Source organism: Lottia gigantea (assembly GCF_000327385.1).
Source record: "Lottia gigantea unplaced genomic scaffold LOTGIsca_46, whole genome shotgun sequence".
Lineage (NCBI taxonomy): Eukaryota > Metazoa > Mollusca > Gastropoda > Lottiidae > Lottia > Lottia gigantea.
In genome coordinates, this window is record NW_008709614.1 from 1,268,700 (window position 1) to 1,284,725 (window position 16,026).

At 31.2% G+C, this 16,026-nt stretch overlaps 2 protein-coding genes across 2 annotated transcripts; one reads left to right on the forward strand and one right to left on the reverse strand.

Annotated features, from left to right (window-relative positions):
- Window positions 1-234: 234 nt before the first annotated feature.
- Window positions 235-11,519, reverse strand: LOTGIDRAFT_164641 (hypothetical protein; the record flags this gene model as incomplete). Its single annotated transcript, XM_009061168.1, has 18 exons — window positions 235-297; window positions 739-825; window positions 1,047-1,969; window positions 3,618-3,872; window positions 5,324-5,468; window positions 5,602-5,763; window positions 5,963-6,050; window positions 7,182-7,404; window positions 7,590-7,662; window positions 8,082-8,190; window positions 8,304-8,463; window positions 8,641-8,710; window positions 9,154-9,270; window positions 9,728-9,825; window positions 10,012-10,211; window positions 10,512-10,656; window positions 11,078-11,345; window positions 11,494-11,519. Coding segments are annotated over 18 exons (3,212 nt in total), but the record flags the coding sequence as incomplete, so codon positions are not given.
- Window positions 11,520-13,718: 2,199 nt separating this feature from the next.
- On the forward strand, window positions 13,719-15,824 carry LOTGIDRAFT_124295 (hypothetical protein; the record flags this gene model as incomplete). The annotated part of the gene is made up of 5 exons (XM_009061169.1): window positions 13,719-13,870; window positions 14,044-14,177; window positions 14,387-14,529; window positions 15,024-15,152; window positions 15,672-15,824. Coding segments are annotated over 5 exons (711 nt in total), but the record flags the coding sequence as incomplete, so codon positions are not given.
- Between the last annotated feature and the right edge of the window lie 202 nt (window positions 15,825-16,026).

Sequence of the window (16,026 nt, forward strand, 5' to 3'; positions counted from 1 at the left end):
AGTTTGAATATAGTATAAGATTATAGTAAGTATTATGAAGTCTTTATCAGGACAGTTTTAATTAATATCACAGCTCAACCTCAACAATATAAGGTAAGAGATTTTTTATTAAGCAAAGGTCAAGTGTTTTCGAAAGAAACCTAGTTGATGAATTTCCGATAATATCTTCCGACCACAAGGCTAGTTGATTTCATTATTTTCATATAGTTGGTGGCAGAAACCTAGCAACTAATGTTATTGTAATAAAGCACTAGGAGACATGGTGGTCTCTAACTCTCTCTGTTTCTGTATTAAATTCTGAAACAAACATAATGGTTAATAGGATTAATTTTTTACACACACACATTCATGTTAACAAGATTTGTCTTATTTCTTTGTCATGATTTTGTTAAGCATCTTTACAATCCGGACAACAACCTTTTTCATGACCTCATGATATCGATTGATGTTAAACCTTTCACTACCTGAGAAGCCATTGGGCACCTAAGTTGTTTCTCTCTATTCTTACCAAGTTATCTCACATTTTCTTAAACAGCATATGTTTTAATCAAATTACTCCAGTCCAGAGTATATGACATTTATGACATTCATACTTAGTTAATTGTAGCTTACATAAAATCATGAGAAACTTCATTAGAAATACATCGGGATTGCTTCCATACATGTACATGTATTCCTGAGATAGAAGAGGCCGAATATCAAATCTGTTTTTGAAATAAGTGGTAAAGAAAGATTTACCTGTTTTAGCTGTGAGAGTTGTAGTAAAATCTCATCTTGTCTACCAGTAGGATGATCTGTTATAACACTAGGGTTATACATTGGATCCTGTAACAAACAATAGTCTTCATTGTCCATGAATTTCATGAATCATAATATTAACTTTTTCTGCATTGTAACTTGGGTTATAAGTGCAAATTTTTTTTTATAAATTTTGGACAAATTTACACTAATCACTTTGTATGGCCCATTTTAGAATATATTTCATCTTATCAATGTGTATTGCCAATGTTATGCACTAGTCTCCAAATCTATTAAACTTAACATACCTTTTGATGTGACTGTCGACCTTTGTCCTGATAATTATTGATACCTCTTCCATAATCACCTGGATGCTGGTTATCTCTATAAGCTTTTCTTCCTCTCTGAACTTTGGTGTTCTCTCGTGATACAGTTAAAGGTTCTTCAGCATGAGATGGATCCAAAACTTCTGTTGTTCTTGTGAAAGGGATAAAATCATTTTCTGTGACAGGTGGATAGATAGGTTCGTTATCTTTATATTGATGATGGAAATGATCGTCATCGTATCCTCTATCTTCCACTTCATTGTTATACTGATGTCTGTGTTTGACAGCAGGTACTGGAGGTGATCTCCATTGAGTTGGTTGTTCCACATGATTCTGATAATTATCTAATCTTGATCTATGAGGTGTATGTCTATTACTAGGTGGTGGAGATAGAGATTGTCCTGCTCTAGGAGATTTAGGATTCATCACTCGTGTTTCAGATCTTAGGTGAGGAGATAAACTTCTGTCTACTCGCGGACTATATTGTGAACTACGTCGAGGTGACTGAGAGTGATATCTTCGTGGTGAAGTATCACGTGACCCTGGACCATTTTCTGTTGGTATCACAGCTTTGTTAGCTTCTATCATCTTATAAAGTTGTTCTGCTCTTTTAGCATGTCTAGCTTGACTTTCACGTTTTTTCTGCTCATAAAAAGGATCTTTCTCAGAGTTTTTCACATTTTTTAAGTTTTTTTGATTTTTGTAATTCCATTCTTTCTTTTCCATGGGCTGTGGTTTTTCAACCTTAAATTTTCGAACTTTGGCAGCACTTTTCAATCTGACTGTTTTATTTTTAGTCTTTGTTTTTCCATGCTTCTGTTTCTGTTTTTCCATGGTTTCATCAGGCACTTTATATTCAATCTGAACTTCACTTAATTCACGATTAAATTCTTTTCCATCAGAAACTGAAATATAATTAATTGATTGTTTAGAATGAATAAAAGGTAGTGTAGGAGTGGTAATGATTCAGATGATAATGAAAAATTGTGCACATTAACAAATAATCTGTACAGTAAAGTTATAATATATGATTAAGGGGATCAGATTTGAAATGTTGAAGTATCAATCAGTACACTACATAAAACATAAATATTGCATGTATATAAATTATTAGAACATAACAGCACAATAATTCATTCATCCTGATTATTTTAATATGAGCTTTACAGAGGTTTTAAACTTATACAGTGGTGTAACCTATATTTGTGCATATAAGGATTCAACATCGAATTTCGTCAAAATTTAAAAATGGAAAATTGTGTCACCTATTTTCGTTTTAAATAATTAATATATGAACTTTGTTCACTGGAATACATGCTAGCAGACGACACTTGGAATTCTGATTACAGCTCGGGATTATAGGGAAATTTGGCTGATAAAAAATTGATATTTGGTAATAACTGAAATCGCCATTTTGTATATATATGTTAGAAATTGATAATAAAGTTGAGATTGCTTTGAAACTATAGGAAAAATTTTGCAGGTTGACATTGTACAAATTACCCATGTTAATCAAAACATACAAATGCAGAGGTCATGCGAGGTCACACATGTAAATTATTTGTCATTTTTGCACGAAATTAGGTTACTTGACGGTATTACAAGGTGTAATCTAAGTTTTTTATAGTGTTAATATCATGTCAGTTATATAATATAGTTGTGGCAGGTTTTGCTGACCAGCACTTTAAACCATTATCTGACAATGATCGACAACAGATTCTGAGTAATTGTCAATAGAATCTTTAAATAATATTGATGTTTTAACATAGCAACATCGAAATAAGAGATGGTGATGAACAGTGATTATAGTGATGCCCATTGATTATCAATGACGAACAATGATGCCCATTGATTATCAATGATGAACAATGATGATAATGATGCTTATTGATAATCAATGATGAACAGTGATAATAATGATGCTTATTGATAGTCAATGATGAACAGTGTAATAATGATGCTTATTGATAATCAATGATGAACAGTGATAATAATGATGCTTATTGATAATCAATGATGAACAGTGATAATAATGACGCTTATTGATAATCAATGATGAACAGTGATAATAATGACGCTTATTGATAATCAATGATGAACAGTGATAATTATGATGCCTATTGATAATCAATGATGCAGATACTGGGAAATGCTATGTCTAATCACATGCTTTTACATGCTTTTTTTTTGAAACAATCTGAACTGAATACTATTTGCAACAATAATTTTCAGAGAAAACCCTTAGCAGTGCAATGAATTAAGAGTCAGAATGGAAGGCAAAATTTACGTTCAACAAATACATAAATTATGCCTGGTTCTTGTGTTAACAATAAAATAACAATATGCATGATTATGATATGATATACAGAGACATTTTATATAAACAAAGAAATTAATAAAACATCTCTGATATTTCATGACCTTAAACATGAAATCAATCCATCAGATTAACATTCTACATCAATGATGTCTGATGACTATGTCTGGTGTTTAATTGATTTCACATAAAAGGGAGGTGATGAAGTGAAAAGAGATAGAGGTGCACATAATTACTTGTTTGGGTACCAAAATTTCTTAATATAGAGTAAGGGTCTGTAAAGGGTTCACTTGGTTTTTTAGGCGCTTCAACCACTTTATCTACTATGTAATCATCATGATGTACTTGTTGTCCAGTCTGACTACGCTGTGTAGGATTACTATGGTGAGACTGGTAAGATGAGTCAACTGCTGGAACATCCTCATTTAAATTTAGTAAAAATCCAGGTTGAGATTGTTGATTCTGGCCTCTAGGTGATCTTGCTTGAATGCCTTAAACAGAAACCAAAAAAGTCAGTTAAAAGGATTACAAGTATATTTGAACATATATTATTTATCATACAATATATAATATAAAAACAACAAAAAATATATCAATGAAATTAAAATTCTGAAAACTCTATTCTAACTACCGTTTCACTTTTACAAAAAACTTTCATTTGAGTTGGACCCAATTTTTCCAAAAAATCAACTGTTTGATGATGTAGATGACATAGACAACAAACTATGAAACTGAAAAGTGATACAGATACCTAAAATTGTACTCAAATCTTTCAAAAATATAGTCAAAAATAATTCAGCTTGTATGAGAAATATTCAACAATGTATTAATAAATGTAAAAAACAAGGAGAAATATCATATTATAATTAAAAGTTCTAGTTACAACAAAAGACTAATCATCATACATGAGAAGACTTGAAGTCATAATAGTGAATATTAGTATTGTTATCACAATCATAATTAACTTTAAACTGGGTGGGAATTAAAAACAAGCAGCCAGGATAGGGGCGAATGAAAAAATGAAAAGATTGTTGATGGCCGCTTGTAGTCTCTGTCTTGGTCACACAATACATTTAATAAACATTCTTTAAGAGCAATTATAGTTTGAATAAAAATTAAAATTAAACTTATTTATAATTGATTTCTGTGAAAAATAAATTTGATGATCTGAAAAAATAATCTGAAATATTTAAAATTAGATGATGCATAAAAAGTTAATTGCCTTGTAAGAAAATATTTAGAAAAATCTCTGAAGCATGCACTTGGAAGTTTATGTATTCAACATCCCTATCCTTCCAGCTGAATCAGGTATAATAATCCTCTGTTGAAACTTACTACCTTTCAATTTGAATATTTGTAAGATTTATATGATATAAATTGTTAAAACATGCATGGTGACAAAGGTGCAGTATTTTTTTGCTCTGGCTTAAAAATTTCAAGCTATGTCAAGGTGCAAGAGTGCAAAGCTAAAATGCTGCAGATGAAAACTGTAAGCTATTAACTACCATTGTTATGAACTGTTGGTTGCTTAGCAACTGACATGACTGTAGATCTGCCAATAGGAACAGGAGATGGTGAGAGAACTAGAAGCAGTAATACAAAAATATAAATATTATATTTCATGGTGAATTAATCGTAACATTATAATCAATACTATCTTTCAAAACTCATCTTCCAAAATGAAAAACAGTACAATAATACAACTGACTATAAACAACATTGCAAACAATCACCCATAATGAAAGAAAATTTAAAAGCGAGGTCTATTCTATGGTCTGACTGCTTTTTTATTTTAAATACAATTCTATTCTTCAAAACTTGGCTTACATAGTAATAGACATCTAAGGACTAGCTGTTACTTCTAATAAAATTTAAATCAAAATCAAAATAAAAAGGAAATCATTATAGATATAACTTTAGATGATATGAATGATGATTTTACCTTCATAATGAGCCTTCAGATGTGTAATATCATGGCCACCCTGTTGTAAATGATGCATTCTTTTCAGTTGTTTCTCATGTTGAGCTCTCTCCTGAGCTTCATCCATAGCTGCTTTAAGTTGACGCAATTTTTCTTCTCTTGCTTGCTGAAATCAAAAACAATTTAGTGTAAAAGATTGCGTTTATATGTGAACATTTTGACAAATCTTGTATCTTTCTTTATCACTGATATTTCCCTGTATTTTGTAGTTTTTATTTGTAAAGATTATCAATTCAAACCTCTTTTTCTCTTATCTTCTGTTGTTCTACTTCAAACTGTGTCTGGAGAACTTCTCTTTCTTTTTTTAATCTTTCTTCTGCTTCCTGTTCTTCTGCCCATTTCTTCTCCCTTTCTTTACGTAAATTATTCTGTTTCTCTTCAATCTGGTGTTTGATAGCTTCCTATATAATAAATTACCAGATATTATACACCCACTGGCAGCTTTGTCTAAATAGCATAAGGCATAATAGCAACCATCAAAACCATGGAATATAAGATTTGTCTCTTGACTTACAATAAAAATCTATTTATCAAAAAACTTTGTATTTAATTCTAACAAACCATATCTTTTAAAAGTGAATGATTTAAAATGTTGCTAACCTGATGATCTAAATGCTTCTTTCTTTTCATCTCTAAATCTTTTAATGTAACTGGATCTATGATCACATTCTGACCTCGTATCAATGTTCTAAATTTAAAATAGACTTAATTCTTATACTACTTTAATTATTCATAGAGAAATATTTCAGCATAGACAATAATAATATAAAACTCTTAGGTATCTGGTAAATAATTCAAGTATATAATTACACTTCAGAAATGTCATCTCAAAATTTTCAATTTGTAAAGAAAAAAGAGAAAAAAAGTTTCATTTGTATTGTCATTCTGTCTACATCCTGTAAATTTCAGATTGATCCCACTTCTTGTTAAGCAGAGAATTCTGATAAATTGATGTGCCATGGAATAAAACTTACTGTTGGAGGATCAGGAGCACTACTAGTTCTAGCTGTGTTAATATAGAATAAACCTTAACAACTTACTGGTCAGTTGGAGGATCAGGACCACTATAGTTCTAGCTGTGTTAATATAGAATAAACCTTAACAACTTACTGGTCAGTTGGAGGATCAGGAGCACTACTAGTTCTAGCTGTGTTAATATAGAATAAGCCTTAACAACTTACTGGTCAGTTGGAGGATCAGGAGCACTACTAGTTCTAGCTGGGTTAATATAGAATAAACCTTGACAACTTACTGGTCAGTTGGAGGATCAGGAGCACTACTAGTTCTAGCTGTGTTAATATAGAATAAACCTTAACAACTTACTGGTCAGTTGGAGGATCAGGACCACTATAGTTCTAGCTGTGTTAATATAGAATAAACCTTGACAACTTACTGGTCAGTTGGAGGATCAGGAGCACTACTAGTTCTAGCTGTGTTAATATAGAATAAACCTTAACAACTTACTGGTCAGTTGGAGGATCAGGAGCATTACTAGTTCTAGCTGTGTTAATATAGAATAAACCTTAACAACTTACTGGTCAGTTGGAGGATCAGAAGCACTACTAGTTCTAGCTGTGTTAATATAGAATAAACCTTAACAACTTACTGGTCAGTTGGAGGATCAGGAGCACTACTAGTTCTAGCTGTGTTAATATAGAATAAACCTTAACAACTTACTGGTCAGTTGGAGGATCAGAAGCACTACTAGTTCTAGCTGTGTTAATATAGAATAAACCTTAACAACTTACTGGTCAGTTGTAGGATCAGGAGCACTACTAGTTCTAGCTGTGTTAATATTGAATAAACCTTAACAACTTACTGGTCAGTTGGAGGATCAGGAGCACTACTTGTTCTAGCTGTATCATGTTGAAATTCACCACTATTGTGTATCAAGCTATAATGATCAGATCTAGGAGATGTATTTAGTACAGATGGTGGTATTTGAACAGGATCAGCCCAATTAATTTTATCTGTACACTCTGATATTGTTTGTTTCTCTTTATCTTTTAAAGTCTGTAGTCTCTTCTCTTCCATTTGTTTCTCTAAAACAGAATAGAGAAGTATAAACATAAAGATGCACAGTCAAACATCTATTAAGCTAGCCAAGTAAGGCTAAAAATTCACTGCTTACAGCAGGTATTTGCTAAGTGAAGGACCAGGCTAATATATAGGTATACCTGATTTCACACAAAGTTTACCATATGTTCAAAGTTTGAAAACAAAATACCTAAATCTTCCAACCACTTCCTCTTTTCCTCCGCTTTAGTTTGTTTATATCTATTATCATCTAATGCTAGACCCTGTATAGCGATAAAATAATAGGATTAATAAATAGCAACAGTATAAAGTTACTGATTTTGGAAAAAAATCCTGTTTAAAAGAAATAAATAACACAACCTATGCTGAAAAGAGAAAAAGTAACAGGATTGTTGATTTGATGCTGCAGTTTTTGATTTAAAGAAATAAGTGATAAAGAAATAAGTGATAGGGTAGACCAGCACATAAGAATAACTCTTGAATAAAATTTATTTCTGAACTCATCATGTAGAAAGGTAATTTTAATCTGTATTCTATAAACTGATCAGTGGCATTTATGGGTAAAAGTATAGCTACCTCTTTGGTTTGTCTCAAATTCCCAAACCAACATAGAAGTCAGGGGTGTGAAGATGCAGTTTGATCATGAAGTCTGATCATGATCAAAAGTCTCTTATTAACTCACCCCTAATGCAAAGGAACTTCTCATTGCAGCTGGAGGTACCTGTGAAGTGGAATTTGTAGCTGCACTCACTCTATTTTCTGGTTGATCATGTTTTCTTCGTGGAGATTTTCTAAAAAGGTAAGGACCATTATTCACATAGACAACATGTTATGGGCTGACAGGAGTTGCATTATGGCTTTATTTATGTTATGAATAAATTATGGTCTAAATGGTATGACTTACTTTGAAGATATATATTCAGCTTGTTGAGGGGGAGAAGTATTTTGAGCTGGGAGGGAAGCTGGTTTATGTTCATTAGAGAATTTATTAGACCAGGTATTATCCATATTTTCTCTGGCTTTTTCTTCTCTTTCTCTCTGTCTCTTCTCTTCCAGTTGTTTTTCTGAATTAAACAACATAAACTGAAGAAATAACTACAAACTATGACAGTAAGCTATGCTTTTAAAACTATCATTGTGTGTGTAACTAATCAAGAAATAGTTAATTTGAAAATGAAGAAATGAAAGAGTACAAAATATGAAGATTACAAAGTATATAGTATAAATCCAATATAACCTACCTAAGTCTTCCCTAAACTTTCTCTGTGCTTCTTCTTTCTTAGCTAGTAATTTATCTTCATCTGTTAATTGCTGTAACAAAGGTTAGATTAAACATATTATATATATTATATCATATTAATAAAGAGAATATCTTAAAGGGGCCATTCTGCTCAAATTTGTGAAAACTATACACCAAAATTCAGAGAAATGTGTCCCTTAACATATCTGAAAGTTTTAACTAAAAAAATTAATAATATCGAGCTATTATAAAGTCAAATACCAAAACTAGGTTAAACTAACTAAAAGTGTCAAAATTAACAATTAGTACTCTGTGTTTTTAATCAACCCTTTTAAAACAAATTCAGTTTGATCATGTAGATATAAAAATAGCATACTTTAGAAATATTTCCAGGAATAATTTATATGTTTTTGATAAAAAATTTTTTTTACAAAAAAGCGTAATGGTCCTTTAAAACATTTCAGAATTGTAGTAATTCAAAGCCATATTTATATGAATGAAATAATAAGCTTACCCCAATATCTAATGTACCCTTGACAGGTCCATCTAAATTCTGATGTCTCTTGGACCTTGGACTGAATGGTTCTAATGTGACTGGAGGTTGATGACGTGGACTAGTTTTAATATCTTCCTGTAATATTTATATATGTGTACTAAAAGGACAGGTGTGCAATTTGAGGGTTAATTTGAGTCTTGGAAATATGTAAATAGTCTTCAAAAGTACTAGAAATATACGAAAATTGCATAATTCTTTCAAAAATATCTCAAACTAGGAATTTTACTCACTATTTCTATATATATGTCACAGAGTATCTTAAAATGACATCTGTCCCTTTAAATCAAAGTTCTACTGTTGCAATCATTGAGAGATTGTATGCTGAAACATCACCAATGTAGTAATTTGCTCTAAGCAGTCGAAAGTTGGAATATCAATTTGTTCATGAATATGTTTAATAGGGGTGATTCTTACATTAATTATGTGATGATCCAGATGATTAAGTTTTATCCAAATTATGATTTATATCATAACTGTGGCCATTGAATCTGGTTCTAAATTTATTTTTTGTTTTTCCAATGTATTAATTTACCTTTCTTGTATTATAATCAGCTAAAACATCACCAACATTATTTCTTACTGGAGCACCAGCACCTGGTTTTCCCCATGGATTATAATTTTCACTTTCTCCTTAAAAACATTTACATTGAGATGTATTATAATACATGATTATATTATATGGACATTGTTACAAATTGAACAAATACAAATTTATATAAACTAATTGATATATTATGTCCTTTGATATTCTTTAATTGTCACAACTTGTCACAAAAAGTACAATCATAAGAATTTTTATAAGTTTGCAATGCATACCTTTTTCTCTGGCCCACTGTAATCTTTTTTTCTCTGCCACAGTAAGATGTGCTGGTGGAACTGGAGGTAAATGTATAACTGAGCTCTCATTGTCTTCTTTGCTTTCATTTCTGCTTAATTCTTTAGCTTCAGATTTTTCTTTCCTTGCTGATATCTCAGATATAAACTTCTCTACTTCTTTGCTATCTTCTTCATCTCTTCTGGAAAATTTTATTTTATTTCTAGCCATAAAAATTGTAATTGGACGATGTATCGATATTGAAAACCTTAGTTGATGATGATGATTATTTATTGATGACAAGCATGGCATTATCTGGGTATCGATATATTGCACATTGGAGGTCAAGAGATAATAGTAAGCCTATTTCATGTTGCCCAAATAATTTGAAAGATTATTGCATTGTCCAGATTTTAAAAAGTAACTAAATATTTGAAACAAAAGGGTTTTTTTTCATGATAATAAAGACTAGGATGTGTATATTTCAATAAAAATATCTTACTTTTCATTTTCTCCCAAAGCTAGTTGAAAGATATCTCCTTCATTATCATCTGAGTTTTCCTGTCTAACAGACCGTGATGATGTCACTTCTGCTGTTGTTTTTCCCCGTCTAGGTGACGTTATCTTTACTTCATGACTGTCAGGGTCTAAATAAAATGTTATAAAGTTTTAATTTGTGCTTTTTTATTTTGAAAATTGGGTACCAAATTCCAAAACTGATAAAAGAAATATTCAATAGATCTATAATTTTTAATGGAAAGGTTATTATTTATAAGCTTATAAACTACTTTTCGAAATTTGAACATTGAGTTTTAATTAGAAAATACTTGGCATGCACATTGTATACTTTACAAATAAAAAGATTGATAACATCAAATAGATTTCAACTGAGATGAGATATTGTTGAAAAGGCTCGGCTTGCTCACATTCCAAACACCTGTCAACTGAACTTCCTCTTCAGAAATTTGGTATATTCATTCTACATATGAAGATTAGACCAAATTAAGACAAATCAAACATTAGTTTAATTACTGGTATGAAACTTCTAGATTAAAGTAACATACTCACCAATGCTGATTCTAAGAGCATTTTCTTTTCCCTCTTTCAAATTTCCAACTGATTGTAATATTGCATTTAATTGCTCCTGAGTTAAAGTCACAGTCCCACTATTGATTCCAGTATCTTTTTTTGAAACTTGTTTTTTGTGGATTCTTTCACGATTACGTTTAACAAAATCTTTTTCAGGTTTTGGTTTCTTGATTTCCTCTGGTTGTAAAACAGGAGTTTTGTTTATATTACGTAAAGGGTGATGTAGGTTCTTCTGTTTATAACCAAACTAAAAAATCATATTATATTTGAGTCTTAAGCCAATCTGATATGTTATCTTTGTAACTTATATCATATTTGTGAAAGAACCAGAAATGAATCAAAAGAAAGAAGAATATGAATAGGAATCAATATGATAACTTTACATGAAATCATACCTTTTTAGGTCCTTTAGCTTTATTTTCTGAAAAATAAATTAGATATTCTAAAACATTTGCTATGGAGTGCTTGTCACAGATAATATAATATCTTTAAACACAATACCAAAATTGTTTTAGCAGCATTCACTTCTGTTTAACTAGTTTATTTGATATATCTATCTTTAAAACTGTATTCTGACGTTGATTTGTCTTGTCTGGCAAACTTTATAGCATAAACAGAATACAAATAAATGTATGTTTTAAATCAATATATATTCATAGATGGGTGGTGAAATATAGAACAGACACATAAACCTCAAATTAGCATTATAACAATCTAAAAATTTTGATTTAATACTTTTTTTTCTATGAAAATATTGTGTTATGAGCGTAACTTTTTTTAACACAAAATCTATTTACCCTTCGGTAAAAAAAATATCCCTTTGCCTTTGTTTGTTTCCTCCACATGAAAACGGGAAGTAGAACTTGCCCTGCAATAAAATAACTTATCATAATTGTACATTGTTCATTGTCATCCAATCAACTCCAACTATTTTGCAGATATGTTATTACTTTATGGCACAAAGATATATGGTGAATGAAATTAAATGTAAGCCTAAACATGAGGGAAAGTCATCACTGATCTGCCAAGTAATATATTAGCACCTTGCAAGATACTTTTCTTCATTTTGACCCTTCTTCCTATCATATTTCACCTTAAGTGCTACAGACATTCATGATATCTTTGTGCCTACTGTTTGAAAATATTCTAATGTAGCAGGTACATTCTTGATTTTGCGTTCTGATAAGAAAGGAACAGCCTAATACTTCATTCAAGTAAGAATAGCATAATTTTCCTTGAGGCCACTTCCACACTTTGGTACAGAAATAATAGATTAATTATAGATGACACCAATTGTGGTGATTGCCTTAATTATTATCATAATTATTAATATTTTATTTCAATAATTAATTATTATTTCAATATCATGATATAGATAGTGTAGTATTCATAAATAACTTGACATATTTTGAGATTTATGTTGAAGAAATTAAGTATTCAGTTATTGAAAAAAGCAGTTCCAACAGTTTCAGAGTAGGCTAACAGAAAATAAAGATGTGATGTGAGAATAAGTGGTGTAAGATCTTGTTCACAAGAAAAGTTTAGGTCTGGTATTTCAAATTTCAATATATTATAAGTCAATATTTCAAATTACAGACTGTAGCCTAATGGAAGATTATTTGAAACATCTTCAGTTGATGTAATAAGCCTAGTAAGAATGGTGGCTAGAAAAATAAGGTGATGGACATAGCATCAAACTTGTTCAGTCTTGACTCGTCATGACCATGATTCGAAATTTGATTTTATGTGGAAAGCATCATTACATTATTAGTCGAGAATAGATGCAATATGATTATGATCACTCATTATGATCTTAGGAAACTAAAAATGTACCCAAAACTCATAATCACTTGTCACCAACTCATATCATTACGTAATTTCACCAATTAATCGTTTTTATTGATTATTTTTCATCAGGTTTGCAAGTTTGTTTTTGTTTCTTCTAACAACCATGTTTTACGCATGTGTGATACAAACTTCCGTCTAAGAAAAGATAACTCACAAAGTTCCTCGCGATTTTCCAGAACTTGTCACTATTTGGAAACAAAACATGGCTTGCACAAGATGTATCACTTATTCTTTTCAGAATTTTCAAAGACTAAATTTTGCACGAATTCGACATGCAAGAAATCTAAAAGGTTTAAGGGTTTTCGATATATTCTAGAGACGTCCTAAATATGATTATCATTACTCTCTGTATTATTAGATTGGAGTTATAATAGGCCTGACTTATGTCAGTTTGTTGACTCAGAACTTAAACTGCCCTCAATTTGTAGTTTCGCCAAAACTGTCCTGAAACATGTCCCCTTTTAATGATATGGCTATGTTCACGATTGAGGGGTCATTGCAAATGCTGAGGTTAACTATCAAGAAAGTAGATTGAATGCCAGTAATATTTGGAGAAATAGAAACGCATCTTTCTTCTCAAATCCTATTCTAGCTGAGCTCCATCATAACTAGGATTAGGTATAGTCTAGAGATATAGAGATTTGGACTGGTTGTAACATCTTTATAACATTTTGCTCTTTACATCATTTTAGATACGCTTCAATGTCCACCAAGTCATCACATAAGATTATATAGCACCAGTACTGAGACAACTAAAAAAGAGAAAGAAAAATGGGATCTATTTGGAGCTGTGTGTTTAGAGCGGAGGCCAATTATAACAAAAGAAATGACTGATTATGAGAAGAAAATGAGTGACTTTCTGAGTAAATTAGAACTAGAAAACAGTTTGCTGTCTGATCATGAACTGAGATTTCGAGATGATAAGTAAGAATTTTTCTGGAAATTTTAAGCAATCCTTGGCTTACCTACTGAAGCAAATTATCAAGAGACTATTCGACTGAAACACATATGTATTTAGACAAGGGAACCCTGTATTTTCATGTTTAGAGATATTCAGGGTGAACTTTGCAGGATTTTATATGGTTAAAATATTTCAGGTTACATGCAAAAAGAATAAAGTTAGAAGAATTAACAGTGGAAGAATTAGAGAATCCTAGAGAAATGGCTGTTGAAGCAGAAGACAAATGGAAGACTGAGTTAGAAGAGTTTACCTTCGCACCTAGAAGGACAGGTAGTTAGAAATACAGTATATTGTAAAAAACAGACAAAAAGGAATATTTTGTACCTATATTATTGTGCTTTGGACTTAAATGATAGATAAATGGTTGTAAAAGATCAATTTATTTTTTGTGAATGATACGTGATATTTTAGTCTAGAATTTTGATTTAACCTTATTGAATATAGAATGAACAATAAAGTTGTATTTTGTATTGGTGTAGTTGCTGATGAAAAGGATGATAGAAAATCAACAGAAAGAAAATTAGATGAGAAACTGATATTGATTGTTAAACAGAGACTTGGTAAAACAGATGTATGGGCTTTACCACACTCACAATGGTTAGATGGAGAATCAATGAGACAGGTAGAGATCTCTCAACACTTACTTTTGAGCTAATATTTCTTTATTTTTTTTCCATGTTTTTATACGCACACATCTCTCCATGTGGACGTATATTGTCGGCACCCTTGTCGGACCCGTCCATATTTGCTTGTAAATGCTCTAAAAACTATATTTTTTGATGGAATCAAATGAAATTCAGTATGTGTATACATATTCATAAAACGAAGATCAAGTTCGAATTTGAGCTATTTTCGACCGTTAAAAGCAGAGTTACTGCCCTTGCCCCAAAATCTTGAATATGCTAAATTACTCTATTAGTTTTCAACTGATTTTTCAATCGTTTTTACCATCTGCATGGCGTGGTGGGCGTATATAGCTGTGTTCCACTATCTTTTTACTCTAATACAGAATTGGTGATTTTACCAAACATTAGTCCAATATCTACAAAAGAATTATTTTATGTTACTCCTTAAGATGATGCCATAATATCAATAATTCTTGCATTTTTATTTCAGACAGCTAATAGAGCCTTAGATTCACAATGTGGAGACCAGATTAAATCATGTTTTATAGGAAACGCACCTTGTGGCTTCTTTAAATACAAATATCCTAAAAAAGTAGTAAATGAGAGTATTGGTAGAAAGGTGAGTTATAGAAATGATAAGTTTTGACTTTTAACATCTAGCCTAAGGTCATTCCCTCTGATCAAGAATAATTTTGAAAGTGATATGTGAACACCAGAAGTTATTGCTGTTTCCTTCAGAATGAATATCCTTCTTTTAATCTGTCTGTACTACAATTTTCCATAAATAATTGAAAGACACTATTGACTAGATCAGTGGTTCCCAACCTATTTCAGCCTTCACAACCCTGGAGCAATCACGTGGACCTTTCATACCCCAAAAAATTGTTTCATCCACCTTTTCAGCATGTGATGTGAGGTGCTCTCTCAACTCAAAATAAATTCTTCTACACCAGTTGGTCACACCCTAGTGAAAACACCCCAGGTTGGGAAACAGGGGACAAAATTAACTAGATTTTGTTGTAAAATCTTTTTTTTTCTTTTACTGATATGATTTATGTATAATTACTCAAAACTCTTAAATATCTTGAAAACAAACCCAATATAGTATATATGAGATGAAATGTGTTTTGTTTTACAGGTATTTTTCTTTAAAGCCCTATATGAGAATGGACCAGTGAAGTTGAAGGAAGGAGATGTTTCAGACTATTTATGGGTAACAAAATCAGAATTATCAGACTACATGAATAAACAATATCTAAATAATATCAGTGAATTTATAGTGGACTTATAGCTAGTGAATTATTTAAGCTTGGATCTAGACAACTAATAAGTTACACAAATGTACTGGCAGCAGATGAGAGAACGTTATATCAAGAAGAGACCTTTCTATCATTTAGATGATGTACATGGATTTATTTGGTATAACTATTGCCCTGAATAATCTAGTGTAACCGATTGTTAAATTGAACACTGTGAATTTTGTTTCTTTGAAA